Genomic DNA, 16,455 nt, shown 5'->3' with positions numbered 1-16,455 from the left:
TAGTTTTCAGTTTTAGTAAGCGTGTTACTAGTAAAAAAATGGTTAATTATAGCAAATTTTTCTGTATCAATTTTTTTCAACTCTGAATATCTAGATGAGTAACTAAGAACAAAAAATATAGTGTTGCGTGATCACTTGAGATAGTTATATGGTAAGTTTTATATGCTTGGCAATTCTGATTACGCATTATTTAGTTAGATGTTTAATATTTTTAACTGTTTCATACCAATATTGTCACTTTGATAATTATTAGTTCATACATGTTATTGTGAATAAATTAGAGTTTACACACAAGTTTATCAGTTCAATAATAACAATATAGCTACATTTGGTAATTTATCCGTATTTCTCTCAATATCTTTCAGTCTCTCTCTATCTCTTCCTATCTCTTCTTTTTTCTCTTTCTCTCCCTCTCCCTCTCTTCTTCTTTACCTCTCTCTCTCAATTTTGTTCTTTCTCTCTCCCTCTCTACCCTTCTCTCTCTTTTTATCTCTTTCCCTCGATTCCCTCTTTTTCTCCTTCTCTGTTACAATCTCTCTCTATCCCTTCCTTTCTCTTCCCCATTCCTTCTCTCCCTCACTCTCAATCTTTCCCTCTTCCCTCTCTACCTCTCTCTTTTTCTCTCTCCATTTTTCCCTCTCTCTCTCTTTCTTTCCTTCTCTCTCTGTCTCTCTGGCTCCCACTATCCTTCTCTCCCTCTCTTCCTCTATCCTTCTCTTTTTCTCAATATTTTCCTCTCTCTCTTAATCTTTTCCTCCCTCCTTCTCAATCCCTTACTCTCTCCCTAATTTCTTCTACCTGTTTCCCTTTCTTGCCCTACTTCTCTTCCTCTCTCCCTTTTTCCCTTTCTCTCTTCACCTCTCTTAATCTGTCTTGCTCCCTCTCTCCATCTCCCTCTCTTTCTCTCTCTTTGAATCTTTCCTTCTTCCCTCTTTCCCTCTTTCCCTCTCTTCCTCTCTTCCTTTCATTCTCTTTTCCTTTCTCCTTCTTTCCTCCTCTCCCTCCTTCTTTCCCTTTCTCCCTCTCTTCTTCTCTCCTTATTTTTCTCTCTTCATCTCCTTTCCTCAATCTTTCCCTCTCCCCCTCCCTTAATTTTTCCTCTTCTCTATCTCCCAATTTCTCTCTTTCTCACTCTTTCCATCCTTCCCTTCTATCCATATTTCCCTCTCTTTTTGTCTTTCTCTCACTCTCTCTTTTCTTATTTACCTCTCATTTTGTCTCGATTTCTCTCTTTCTTCTTCTCCCTTGTATTGGTTGGCTAATATATGTTCTTCTGATCACATTATATTGTCCGCAGCTTTTTATATGTCTTTTTAAATGTCTAATAACTCAGTTATCACAGAGGATGTGTGGGCTTTACAGCATTTTTCACATGTAAAATACCAAAATTGTAACATGAGTAGTTTACATACATAAACACCCGCCAGTAAACTGACATGATTAGGACATTTGCATCATGAGTAAAATAACAGAGACACATACATGTATCATGAATAATGTAAAGCTTTGAACTATTCATAGAAAATATATGATCTTGCTTAACAGTTCTGTACCAGAAAGACTTATTGGTAGGCTTGTTCATTTTTTGCTCACAAAGAACTATCTGTTCTTGTCTGATTTCTCAGTCATTTTAGTTGCTAAATTTTGTGTGTTATTGAAATAAGTAAAGTGAAAACCCTGTTACATATATTTAAAGTATCAAGATATTTTAGTAGAATTATATTCTAAAACATAACATAAACCATTAAAAATATGAAAACGCTGCTGGTTGGTTTTCATAATTTTTAGATGACAACAGTTTTTCTAAACTTGTAATCTTTAGTTCAATATTGTTTATTATTATTCTTATGTTTTAATGAATCTTAGTTACTATATAGTGTAATTTATAACACTAGTTTATTCGCTTTCCTAAAAAACATAATTTAAACTCAAATTTGTCTGCTTATGATGAGTTTTCAATTTCTTATCAATTAGAATGCATAGTTGATAAAACTGTTCAGTACCCATTGCAAATAAGCTTCATGAAAAGAAATCCTATCCGCCTGTTAAAATGAATACCATGAAAACAACAAAATACCAGTATACAGCTGAATTGTTGTAGTTTTTCTTGAGCATAAAAAGTACATATGTAGACTGTAGATGCTCAACAAAATGGAAAATATTAAAAAATAAAAAAAACTTTGTACATTTACCAAAATGGCTACTTCGCAAATTATCTTTGCAATAAAATACTCATATTTTCCATGTTTGTTTTTCATTGGTAAAATATTTCTGCAAAATTTGTATTTTAAACAATTTTTCTGAAGCCTTTAAGAAATTCATTTAGTTTAGTTTTGGAGATTTGCTTACTGGTATGTTTTTAAAGAGCAACTATGTTTGATTCCTTCACCAACATAATCTAGATAGTTTAGATAGATACTATCTTTTTGACAACAGCACTTGAGTTAGTTAATAAACTACCTGGCAGATGAGTGAAATCAGCAGATTAGTTTATAAAATAGCACAAAAGTGAAAACTGAATGATTGCAACGATTGGTACCAACAGTACTAAATAGGCACTACAGGCAATAGCATAAAATGTAAAAATTTGGCTCATCAATAACAACTCATTTTAAAGGTCACAAAGTTGCTGCATAGAACCAGTCTATTTTAATAATCCTCTTCTTATGAGATTTGCTTGTTAAGTTCTAGCTCAATTCTCAAGATAAACTTCAATCTCTGTACTGTAATCAGAAGGTGACCCCATCGCTTCAATCATGTACATTACAATTAAGGTGTGCAAAAAGAGAGAGTGTCTTTGAGTCTAGATTGTTCATGTAGCAAAAATCAATTGATATGTTTCCATGTAATAAGTCAATTTGTAAGATTAAAGAACCAGAGCTATATAATACCAGTTTTAAATTAAGGATGTTAATAGAAACAATGTTAATAGAGCTTAAAATACCTACTCCAATAATTAAACTAATGCTTTGCACTTCTAAAGACTTTCTTCCAAAGATTGCACACTTCTACAAAAGTTTTTTAACCACTGATCTACCTAAGTTACTGTTTTCTAATTAAGTTTTTTATTTGTTTGTTTGTTTTTGCTTGTATTTTTGTTTATTTCATCAATAGGAAAATAGAACAACAAATTGAAGTAATAAACACACCACATGGTTGTCAATATAGGAGTGTATAATTAATTTCTAATAATATTCTATGTAAACGGCAAAATTTGTGTGTGTGCGTGTGTGTGTGTGTGTGTGCGTGTGCGTGCGTGGGTGTGCGTGTGTGCCTGCGTTTGTGTGTGCGTCTGTGTGTGGGTGCGTGTGTGTGTGCATATGTGTGCGTGCATGTTTGCGTGTGTGTGTGCGTGTGCGTGTGTGTGTGCGTGTGTGTGTGCACACGTGTGTGGGTGTGCGTGTGTGTGCGCGTCTGTGTGTGTGCGTATGTATGCCTGTGTGCGTGAGGGCATGTGTACATGTGTGTGCGTGCGTGTGTGCGTGTGTGCGTGCGTGCACGTGTGTGCGTGTTCGTGTATGTGTGTACGTGTGTGCGTATGCGCATGTGTATGCGTGTGTGCGTGTGTGTGTGCGTGTGTGTGCATGCGTGTGTGCGCGTGTGTGCATGTGTGTGTGTGTTTGTCTGCCTTGTAGAACAGTCTTTCATTTTTTTGATTCGGACGTACGAAGCGAACTGAATTAATATGAGTAGTAAATTAATTATAGAGCAGTTTTTCCTTTTTTTGATTCGGTTGTATGAAGCCAAATTAATTATTATGAGTAGTAAATAAATCAATAAAATTAAATAAAATTTACCACTCATTAAATAAATTAATAAGTAGTAAATTAAATTAGTAAATGAGTAGTAAATTAATATTTACTGCCAACGGAAGGTCACGTGAATGTTTGTCTTTTCTGACCACGTAGACAAATATTTTCACTTCAAAAATTACCTACTAAGTTTATACTTTAAAAAGGCAAGTACTTCTCATTCAATGTTGTATTGTTTATGAATTACCACATCTCCACTACTTAAAAATGTTACATTTGTCACTGTTGGTAATAGTAAACATGTTCATTTCTTTCCCCAGCTGAGTTACTTTTATTTTTTTCCAGCTGCGAGTACTACAGCTACTACAGAAGTTGCACGGGTATTGCTACTGTGTTTTACTTACTAAATTTCTACTTCAAAAGTGTACGTGCTTCTCATTCAATGTTGTTTTGTCTATGAATTACCACATCTCCACTACCTAAAAGCGTTGCATTTGCTACTGTTGGTGATAGTAAACAGGTTCATTTCCTTCCTCAGCTGATTTACTTTTATTTTATTTTTAGCTGCGAGTACTACAGCTACTACAGAACTTGTACGGGTACTCCGAGCGCTGCGATAGGCGACGGTGAGAAAAAAAGAGCAGCTGGTATCGATTTACTGTTGCCCTGCTTTAGCCATGCCAGCTGTACATTGCCTGATAAAAAGTAGGCACAAGCCGAAAACTGTTTGTTCATACACCCGGCAGAAAAACAAAAAATGATGTCTATCCGCAAGTATTGCGTTGAATTAACATTGTATTATTGTCATGCTTGCATTGAATTAACATTATGTTATTGTTATGTCATGCTATGTTCTTCGTGTTCTGCTATACCTACATATTATCCACATGCAGCCTTTTCTAACATATTTTTCTGTATATATATATTTCCATGCATTCGTTTTCCTCATTGTATCTTATAAAAAGATTATCATGTCGGCGTTATGTTTTATTATTGTAAGGTGCTAATGCTGTATCTGCCTTGACATCATATAGTCTGTGCTGTTATACAACTAAATTTTATCAACACAACCACATTACTGTTGCACTGTTTGTATATACCATGTCTAAACACAGGCTATAGACGAATAACTGGTGAGCCATGATTAATGTTTGAACCATGTAGAAGTCTCCATTCAATAAATGCTGGCCGTGGCAAAATTTTTTGTGGAATTTCTTAAAAGACACAAAATCTTTCAATACTGTCAGTTTGAAAAATTTAAGTTTGCTTAGCATTTTCAATTTCATTATCAGTTCTCCATGCAAAAATGGGACATCTTCAATTTGAGTGGTTTGACACTGATGCTTTGCAGACTAGCTGTAAAAACTGCAGATTTTCATTGTTTTCCCCAACATTATTGACATGCATGACTGCATATGTGCATGCATACTCTGATCAGGGTGACAATTTCAGTAGACTGCATATTCGGAGTTGTTTTACAGTATGAAAACAACTCTCAATAAACCTCTTGCTGTACGTGAATCAGTTCTCGTGTACGGGTAATGCAGCTAGCGGTTTGGGGCTGTAACGTCACTCGGGGATGCACATGAGATCTTTCTTGCCCTGAGGGCGGTGAGAGTCACTAGGTGGGGCGCTCCGGATCAACGAGTTGGCGAGTGCGAGGCAATTAATTGTGAAGTGATTGACTGCTAAGCATTTGATTGCGACTGATTGCAAGGCAGGTACTCGGCGGTTGATCGCAAAGTCATAGAGTTCGAGACGATTGATTGCGATGCGAGTGCCAGGCAATTGTTTGCAAGGTGAGTGCGAGACGATTGACTGTAAGGCGAGTGCAAGCACAAGATAAACTGCTTGGCTGGTAAAGTCTGGTCCGCCGAGTCGGGGAATCGGCGGCAAAATCACGCGACATAGATGGGTATGAACGAATGCATGAATCGAGAATATTTGCTAGATTTTACACGCATCTAGCTGTAAAACACATTGCAGATTTTTATTGTTCTCCCCAACATTATTGACATGTATGACTGCATCTGTCTATGCATACTCTGATCAGGGCAGCAACTTCAGTAGACTGCATATTTGGAGTTGTTTTACAGTATGAAAGACAACTTTCAATAAAACTCTTGCTATGAGTGAATCTGTTCTCATAGACGGGTAATGCAGCTAGTAATCTTATAAACTGTCAAGATTATCTGAAACACTAGAATGTTAACCTTAAAGGTAAATACATACTCAATGGTTGCAGTGTATAGCATGCGGAAGAGACAAATGACAAATGCGTGGAAGGGAGGTCGAGTGGCGGATAACAGTGAGGCAAAGAGGCAGAAAGCAGACAAGTAGAGAGCAGAATGGGAGAAAAGCAGAGATACTGAGAGACAAAGAAAAGAGGAAAAGGGCAAAAAGGGCAAAGAGGGGCAGAGAGAGGCAGAAAGAAACAAAAAGAGACAAAAAATGACCAGAAGAAACTAAGAAAAACAGAGAGAAATAGAATGGTTAGTGTTAGAATGGTTTTCTACAGCTGTTTAATCTATTTGTCTTAATTCATGCTGACTCATTCTTCGTCTTAAGAACTGTCTTCATATTCAAAAGGTTGTTCTGCCGGTATGCGACAAGGTGGTGCAGAGGCGGGTATATTTTGATTATAAACTTTCTTACCTAGTGGCAATATTAAACTGGTGGTTGGTGGTATCAAAATAAAATTGATTTAAAAGATGGAAATCACAAATCAGTGTCATGATAACACGAAACATACAAAACATAATACAAAACACGAACTTGCGAATAAAAATATTGTTCTCATCCGAATATACGGTTAACATAATGAATAGAGACTTTACACAAAGTAATTTTTCTCACAAGCTATCGATTGCTAAATAACAGCCTTTTTACAGCTTTATAAATAATTTTTAGTAAATGTTCTGTAAATAAAATAAAAACTTTTTATGGGTTGGCTGTTTGTTGCTATAGGAAACAAGAGTAGATTGAATAATGTAACATAATCTCTATCAAAGAAATTTGTGTGAAAGATTACCCATTTTATATAAATCAGATAGTCTACAATTTTAAAATGATAATCATCCCTTCCGAAATATAATCAATTTAGCTTTTTAACAGCCTCTTTCAAGACTTTCTGCAATAGTTCTATTTGCAGACTAAATTTTTCAACTGTTAATAAAATTAGTACTGATGATAATTGAAGATACCTTTTGTACTTGAACGTGGAAGTAGAATAGATAGTTTGTTTTATTGAGAGTTAGAGAACTCCTTATATATACAGGTTTTTTATAAAAGCAGCTGATATATTTAGTATATATCAATAACGTCTTACTAATCTTTCTGTTCTCTTGAAGTAACAGTAGCTAAGGAGTTGAAGCCAAATGAAACTTGCAGATATTTGACATTTTTGAGGCGCTGAACTGCTTGAAAAGTTTGGTTTGCTTCGAAATATAACAAAGTTTTGACGGCCTGAAGTTTTCTCTCAATCATCACCCGGTGATTATCTTTAGTGCAGCTAGGGGTTTCATCATAGTCTATTTTCTTGTCTGTGCCTTCTTTTTCTGACGTTTAGACATTTACTTTTTTAACAAAGTTCCTTGTTTTCAATTGACATAATTTGTGATTTTCAACTTTTGAAAATAAAGCTGAAAGAGAGGAAATTGTTAATCAAGTTGCTGAACAAAAGTTAGTCATAATGAAAGTTATCTACACTTACCTTGGTGTGTAGTGAAACACCTTCAAGGTTCTGACATTAACCCGTCACCAACTAGTATTTCTAGTTCATGAATGTTTAAATACATAATTAGAAAGCTATCTGCCCCTGATTTTCATGACTGACGCATATGAAAATGAGTTGCTAAAATAGCAAGAAAAACCAACGGTTTGTTTTTCTCTTATGATGAAAATGTTTTTCTCTACTGTACTACCTTACTGAAAGCAAGGGAAACAAGTCAAACTTATATATATTTTAGCTGACTTTAGAGTTTACCAGGCAGCTTTTGCTCAGTTAGAGCAAGTACTTTTTCTTTATCGATGCTCAAGTTATTTGAAAGAACTAAACATTGTTAAAAGTAGTAAAATATAAAAAGCCCAAGTGCCTGGTGTTCAAAATTTACAATATCATATGCAATGCTTGCTAGGTTTCTTTTTTAAACTTTCTTAACAAATTTTTTAGCTATCGTGTTTGTGATTTGCACTTTCTTATTTATGTTGATTTAAGGTCCTTTAGTACAAAAAATAAAGCGTTAATTGGATAGTCAATTTTGTATTTGCATTGAATGAAGATGAAGTGAGATTTGATAGAGATACCAAAGTAAACTATTTTAGAGTCAGATGGTATATGATATTACACACAAGATACTGATAGTACACAATAAGTATACTGTCAAAGAGAAATTTGTTAATAATTAAATTTTACATTAAATTAAATATTTAATAATTATATATTATTTAATTTGATGTTTAAGAGAAAAGTAATAATAATAATTCGATATTTAAATAATAATGCAAACTGTATTGTTTTTGTGCGTTTCCTGTTAGTGTAATAATATTATGGTTCTGTGGTTCTATATGTGTAGTGGTTAACCTCTGGACCTTGAGTTCAATTTCTCCCAAGACAAATTTTGACCGCAGACAAAGTGGCACTTCTGCCCACTAAAATCAGACTGCTGATATAATGCCAAATTAAAATAACAACTCAATCAATGGAGATGGCCACTCCTATAGTTCTCCTTGCAACTTGTTTTGACAATAACGCTATTGAAATGATGAGCCCAAGTATCAAAGTTCACAACAAGTAGTATGGATATTGCAAGGCCTACTATACTGCTTGTAGGCAATTATTGTAATATAAAACAATAATGCACCAGTAGTTTGTTTTCAAGTGTCTGTAATTCTATTTCCTTTAGAAAAACAAAAATAACAGTAATTCTGTCAATACTAACTACCCTAGGACACTTATGTATTCGCGTCATCTAACTTTCGCATTTTCGCGGTGTTATCCTCTCGCGAAAATTTCATGAGCGAAACTAAACTATCATAATGAACGAGCGAAAACGCGAAATTAAATAGCTTTGTTCATTGATATCCACAATAAAGTATTCATATTAAAAATGCAGGCAATTTTCGTCTGTGGTTGGGCTCAATGGAAAAATTCTGGTAAACTCATTGTAGCTAATACACCGACTGAGCAGCATGGCAAAGCAAATTAAGATGATATCAGTTTAGTCACCGAATTTGTAACTGATGAGGATGAAAGTCTGGTAGGTGAAGTCATAAAATTGAAGAATAATTATTGTAATGATGAATTTATTGCCAAACAAAAAAAATATCAACCCTCACCAGGTCCAACCACATTATACAGTTTTGGTTTTGAACAGACACATTAAAGACAGTGCTGCTACTTTAATTATTTGTATAATCACGAAAATCTAAATAATGATTAGCTATAATGTCATCAACAGTTAATTACCTGTTTTATGACTCGCGCGGGTAGTTAATGAACTCACAGAAAAATGTTCGTTTTTAGATTAGAAATTCTCAAACAAAAATTTGAATTTGCTTCGTTGTTTTAGGCTGATTTTATAGGGAACTCTTCGGACAACACAGTCAATTTCATAAAACTCTTAAAGACCGTGGATTATGTGGTCAACGAATAACAAAATCAGGTTACCACGCAATTGCTGAGAAAGCCCAAAAATGTGTTTATGGCAGTGGCCCCTAGAAAACGCATAAATGCGTTTATGGCAGCGAAAGGGTTATACAGTTTTAGTTGTAAAGTTGGTTGTTACCTATTTATTTTCTTCTTCTTGGGATTTGATTGTGAAAGTCACGGCGGGAGGGACTTAGACGTCATTGATAGTCCAAGAAACAAATGGCAGCAAGTGATCAAATTGAATTATCGATCTTACCCACACATTTCAACCTGCGGTTTACAAATACAAACTAGTCTCAAATTGAATTTTTTTCTTATTAGCAAACTGGACCTGAGGAATGTAATCTGTTTTTCCACTGCATTTATTTTTACATCACTATATTTTCGCACTCATCAGAGCCACGAAATTAAGTTGCAGCGAAATTTTACTCTGTGTGCTACTCACGAAACTAAATACTAGTGAAATAAAAGTGTCTTAGAGTAGCCAAAGCAAAAATAACAATACGCTTGTATAATTAGTCCTATTAGTTATGGCCTTTCTAGGTTTAATAATTACATGTGTCTGTGAGGGGTGTAGTGAGGAGGCGTGTAGTGACGTGGCGTGTAGTGACGGTTCCTCCTGCTGGCAGAGGGCTGAACAAATTCTATTTTCTCAGGGCTTTGTAGTTTCCTGGCTCTTTGGGTAGATTGTATCTGCTGTATGTTTCCTCCTCAATGATTTGATCCTCTGCAGGCTGTCTGCTGCAGGCATCTATGGCTTATATTAGCCTCTCCCTGCGCCCTCTTTTGCTGCTTGGCTCGCTGCCAAGTTACTTTTTCGCTCTCTATGTGCCCTCTTTTTGCTACTTGACTTGCTGCCAAGTTGGTGTTTCTGGCTCGCTGCCAGATGCGCTCTGGCTCGCTGCCAGATTCTGTCTGCTTTGGCTTGCTTCCAGCTCCTCTTTATATACTTATTATCGGATTAGTGTCAAATGTCACTGGATTCTTACAACATTTTCATAATGTCTATTTCTAGTGTCTCCGATGTCAGCCAACGGTCCTTTCTGACAGTTAATATCTGACGCCTTAACAGTTGACCTCTTATGGGATTCCATGACGGTGTGATACGCCCGTGAATTAAACTAATAGTTTGTACAAGGCTTGTTTTCCATGTCAGCCAGAATTAATTTTTTCTGACATTTGATATCTGATGCCTTGACAGTTGACATCTTATGGAATTCCATGACGATGCGATACACTCATGAATTAAACTAGGTCAATAATTTTTACAAGATTGGCCATAACAGGAAAACCGACAGTAGCTGATCCATATAAAATAGATGTTGCTATAATATTCATTCTGAGACAGGTATAATAATATATCTTACATAACGCTAAAGAGATATTCATATTTTATGCTTTTCTATATTCATTACGTCAATTCTATTTTTCAAAACATTAAAGTTCATGCATAGTTATATTATAATTTCACAAAGTCATATTATCTATAATAAATGATGTTATAAGCTAAATCTATAAAACGTGTTGTAAATATTTGATTCGTTTATGACAGGTCGACGGTTCGATGTATGTATGTCTTTGCTTGTGCTTGTCCCTGTAATTGATTAGCATATGGCTATACATCTTCTTCATGTGTAGTGGTGACATCATATATATTCAGGCTTGTTAATATCTCTTCATCAACTGTAATGGTTAGATGGCTACTATGTTTGGTACATGAGAGCACAGGAGTAATACATCAATTATTATGCTGTTTGTAGCAGTGGGGAGAAATTGCCGTTAGTCTTAGCTCTTTCAAGTTTCCTATGCCAGCGTTACCTGTCAAACAATTTATTTTTGTTGTAGCAAGGCTTCTAACACAAATGCAGTCCCGTTCAAACTTTCTAACCCCGACAATACAATAAGAGGAGGTTGAGAAACACTGATCTTACAGTATACAGATGCATTTCTTAAATACTGAAAATATTATACAACAGTTTACCGCTATATTATATTGTTTTCATGGCATGCATGTTAACATGGAAATAAAAAAAGTTTGCATGTGACTATCTATAATGAATAATAAATATTGTAGTTTATTTTATTAGCTCTGCATGCTATGTGTAGATAACTCCAAACCTCAACTTGAACAGAAAAAGTTAAGCGTAAATTCTATTTACCAGCAAAAAATGTGATCTAGTGCTATGTATTACATCATTGAGTGGCTACATAATTATTGTAAAACATAACAAACATAATAAGAAAGGTTTACAGATTACAAGTTCATCAAAACTGTAGAGTCATCAGGTGAGAATAGGTAAGAATTAACAATGAAACATAAAAGTACCACATGACCACCTTAAGTGACCAATGAGCAATATAACCTTTGCTTCTTATTTCCTTATCTGGTTTTTTAATGTTGAACAACTAAAATACATAAAAAATTCACTGAATGAAACAATGTTGTCGTTATTGAAATATTATTAATAATTACATGTATTATAGTATATTATATATATTATTATTGAAAATACAGAACAATTCACTAAATATAGACACATTTTCATTAGTAAAATAATAAAAAACTCATTCCAAAATTTACTTCTAACATGTGGAAAACAAAACTTAAGAGCAGTCTGCTTGAAAATTTGTTTTGGGAAGCGTTTACAGAAAATGAAGAAAGAATACATGACGATAATTATAACAGATAGATCAAGCAAATTCTGATAGCAAAATTACTTCCATCAACACTCCAGAACTCATAAGCTTCATGTAGCAAACTTGTATGCTCTCTGTTCCTTTCCATATTATCTCTGTTTCTCTAATTATTCTTGAAAAAAATTATTTTATTGTCTTCATTTACAGTATTAGGCACTGACATGGACAGAGTTTTTTCTCTCTGAAAGAATTTCAACATTACCAGAATAACTCAATACAATCATATCAAGTTAAGGTCAAACATAATGAACATATATCAATGATCGTATAAACTGCTAACATGATCAATAGTACTCGGATGTTATGCTGAAAAAGTAAGTGGTAAGTGATAAGAAGTGGTAAAAACAAGCATATTTTAAAATTATCAATAAACTGTACATAAGTTTGCTACATAAACAATATGTAGCAAACTTGTATGCTCTCTGGTCTTTCCCATGTTCTCCCTGTCTCTCTAATCATTCTTGAAATAACGGATTTTATTGTCTTCTTTACGGCATTGTAAACCGACATAAAGTTTTTCTTCTCTAAAAGAATTTCAACATTACCAGAATTGCTCAACAAAATAAAACCAAGTTAAAGTAAAACATGATGAACATATAATTATGTTAAGACAAATAGTAGACAAAGAAACAACACAAACATAAACTAGGTCAGCATTTTAAAGTCTAACACTCTAATTGTCATATAAGCTGCTGACATGATCAATAGTACTTCAATTTAAAGCTGATAAGTTAATATATACATAATAGTTGTTGTGTATAGCAAGTGGTAAAAACAATCATATTTTAAAACTGTCAGTAAACTCACATATTAATGACTCCTTTTATTTTTCCAAAATTTACTCAAAAGATATTTATAAACAATGATGCAAAACTGTTCTAAGAGTGTTTCACTGTATCAAATACATATTTATTAAGTTTATTCTAGATTTATGTCATAGTGTTACAGCATAGTGCTGTGATCAGAGCTGTAGTGATAAGCCTCCTGGTCACCACGGTCATAGCGTAAAGCCTTTGATACATCAAGAAAGGCCCGGCTACTGTTACGGCACTCGGGCTATCAAAAAAGAAACGGAAATACCGAGAAGAAAAAACGGTGGAAAAGAAACCGTGCGGAACACAAAGTAAAGAGTAGGAGCTTAAAACAAAAGTAAAAGTATCAAAGAAAGGAGTTTTGATCAGGAGTATGAACAGTGCTGCCCAAAGCTCGGTGAGTTTTTTGATCAAATAAAGTATGGACAGTCGACGATCTGAGAACGTAAATTGAAAAGCGGACTGGTTAGTGGAAGTCCTTGAATGGGTGGCATTGGCATCCCGGGCACAGGCATCGGATTACCAATTCAAAGTGCCTCAGCATGTAGGAACTAGAGATATAGAGTATTTTATTAGCAAATTGTAAGATGTAGCTGGAGCCAACGCTTGGATCAAAGAAGATGGCTGTCTACACATCTAAAAGCTTTAAAGGAAAAACCAAGGACTGCCGATAGGCCAACCTTGTGAAAACAGCCTTCAATGCACTTTGGGCTCGATTTGGCCTTTCATCAATGCAGGCTTGCAATAAGCTGAGACCCCTGAGGCAAGCCGATGATACCTCTCTTTAGGAGTATGCCTGCCAAGTAGAAAGGCTGGTCTAGGTAGCAAATGATGACCTGCTGGGCCCCCAATATGACCGACATGGTTAAGGAGCTGTTTGTACCTCGGTCATTTATGCCAACCTGCAGCGACACCTGCTGGCAATGCGTGTGTTCTTGCAGATTATGCCTATGGACAGGAAATCCACTGATTTTTGGACCATAGATGAAGTCTCAAGGAACAGGCAGCAGTGGTACAGAACCAGGCATTCGGTCAGCTAGCCTGGCTAAAGCAGCAACTGAAACAACAATTGCAGCAGCAGCAACAAGAAAAAGTCAACTCCATGAGAGAAAGGAGCTAAAGCTTCCACAGTCCTGGGGCTGTGGGATTCTATGCGTGTACACCGGCATTGTTCTAACAAGCCGATACACTGGAAAAATGGCAACAGGCTGCAACAGTAGTGCCAACTATAAGTTGTATTAAGTGTCCAAACCCTTATTGCTCCGGCAAAAGAAAACCGGTTGATCCTGTTTAGGAGGCCCTTGTAACAGCTGGCTCAGCCAGGCCCCATTGAAAAGGTCAGACTAGGGTGCTCCAGCTTGGAAGCACTGGTGCACAAATTGGGAGCCAAAGAAAAGGAAGTATGCCCCTGCCAGATTGGCAGTAGAAAAGGCTTATATTGTGGCTCTCCAAAACTATTGTCATGACTTGGAAGATCTGGAGCTTTGATACCACAAAAAAGTGCTCAACATGCTCGAACCGAGCTGCACCAAGCTGCCTAGCCAGCAGTACACCCAATAATCAGTGGAAAAAAACCGGCTAGTACAGCGTCAAAAACCCGTTGCGGCGCTTCAAAAGCCTACATGTACTTTCAAAGTTTGGTCAGCTGGGTCTTGCATCGAGGGCAGCAGAAAAGACCCCAGCTCGTTATACCATTTTACAAATATCTTAAAGGCGGTGAGGCTGACCCTCGCCACACTGGCCGATCGGTCTTTACTCTACTAGTTCCTTCATTCTTTCCGTTGAAATTGGAAGAGCGACTCGTGAAGTTTCATTTTGACTCTCGGTGTACCACAAACCTGTTAGGCAAGCACGTGTTTAATAACCTCTTCCGGGTCATGAGGAATTTGCAAGAAGAAAATGACAGCACCGGACTCATGGCAGATGAGACTATACTCCCTTTGTACATAGTCGTGCGGCTGCTGATACGACTCCGGGACGTAAAGACCGAGGATGTTTTTGCGGTGAGCCAGACTATCAACGACGGCATTTAGGAATGTCTTTCCTGGTGGCCCACCAGTTTGCCATAGAATTCCAGCAGCCCGTATAATCTGTGAATGTTGACCAGTTTTGACAGATATGGCTGGTTGCTGCTCTGTGAAGTTCAGGTGGTACGAGACCTGGTGTTGCCAGCCAGAACTGAGATGGCCTTTTCGTGCAAAGCGATGGCGCAGAACTACTGGCTGTTGGGAGGGATTGAGGGGTGTTTAGATGGGAAATCACTGGCCACGAACTTGAACCGACCTAGGCAAAAGGAAAGTGTCATGGCACAATGCCTCAATCTGATGGACATGCCACTGCACCTTCAAGCCGGTAGTAAAGTTGGTATGTACGCTGGGATAGAAGGCCATCAAATGAATGAAAAACCATCCTTCTTTGACCTACGGGTGTGGACAATTCAAAAGAAGGAGTGCCAGCCCACATAGCATGTTTTATGTAGTGGGCTAACATAAATGCACAAAGTCGGGCCGGACTGACCGGGGCCGAATGACTGGCATGATTGCAGACACATTCAGCACTAGAGATAGGGCTATGAGCCAGACATCCATAGTGAAACATTCCATTCTACTTAAGAAAGAAACCCGTCTACTCGCCAACCACTGCTCTGGCTGGGCCCTGAGAAGGAGACAGAGGCTAAACGTCAAATCTGAATGCTATTGTACAGGGGCTCATCGCACAGGCTGGTGGCACACGGAACTCTTTGGTGGTGCTTGTCTGGGAGGACAGAAAGCTGTGCTTTGGCTTGATTACTAGCAGTTGAACGCAGTCAGTGAGCTGTATGCCTACCACTTTTTTATATTATTGACATTCTTGACGGGCTGTCCAGTGGCTAATATTTTAGCACACTGGAGCTGGTCAGTGGCTACTAGAAGGTACTGCTGGATGAGAAGGCACAAAAAAATCAGCCTTTGCTATATGCTCCAGTCGGCATCTGGCCATCTTTCAATTTGTCACTAGCCACCTTCTATAACTTGATAAAGCGAGTGTTACACGGGTTGCACTAGAAGATGCTGCTAATTTACCTGGTGACGTAATAGTCACTGCCACCAATTTTAACGCCCCCATTGCAGCAGTTGAAGGAGGTATTTCAGCAGCTGAAAAAAGCCAATCTGCAATTGAAACCTTTCAAATGTGAGCTCCTTTGATTGCAAGTCCAGCATCTACATGTAGGTCATGTGGTAAGCGCAGAAGGGGTAGCTATCAACCCATAGAAAGTGCAAGCAATCTGTCACTAGCTGGCCCCCAGGAGGCTCTTGGCACTACAGGATTTTTGGAAATAATAGGATAGTACTGTCAGTACGTACCTGATTTCATCACAGTAGCCTGGCTTCTGAACCAATTCATGATCAAGGAAGATAAGTGGGTATGGAACCTGGACCAGCAAGGAACTTTTAGCAAGCTAAAGGAGAACCTTTTCTACACCTGGTGTTGGATTATTCGGATCTGAGTTTGCTATGTATCTCGGACACAGACATCAATGGCTGTAGAGGGGGAGCAGTTCAAT

The 16,455-nt window shown here is 36.9% G+C and overlaps 1 protein-coding gene across 1 annotated transcript; it reads right to left on the bottom strand.

Moving 5' to 3' along the window:
- Nucleotides 1-816: 816 nt before the first annotated feature.
- Nucleotides 817-13,774, bottom strand: LOC137394410 (octapeptide-repeat protein T2-like). The gene is made up of 2 exons (XM_068081127.1): nucleotides 13,690-13,774; nucleotides 817-1,109 (listed from the first exon to the last, which is right to left on the bottom strand). Exons 1-2 carry the CDS (start codon nucleotides 13,772-13,774, stop codon nucleotides 817-819), a joined length of 378 nt encoding a protein of 125 aa, XP_067937228.1.
- Nucleotides 13,775-16,455: the final 2,681 nt, after the last annotated feature.

The sequence above is a fragment of the Watersipora subatra genome, chromosome 4 (genome assembly GCF_963576615.1).
Source record: "Watersipora subatra chromosome 4, tzWatSuba1.1, whole genome shotgun sequence".
NCBI classification, from domain to species: Eukaryota; Metazoa; Bryozoa; class Gymnolaemata; order Cheilostomatida; family Watersiporidae; genus Watersipora; species Watersipora subatra.
Note: the sequence above shows the minus strand (reverse complement) of the source record. Positions and strands in the feature narration are given on the sequence as shown.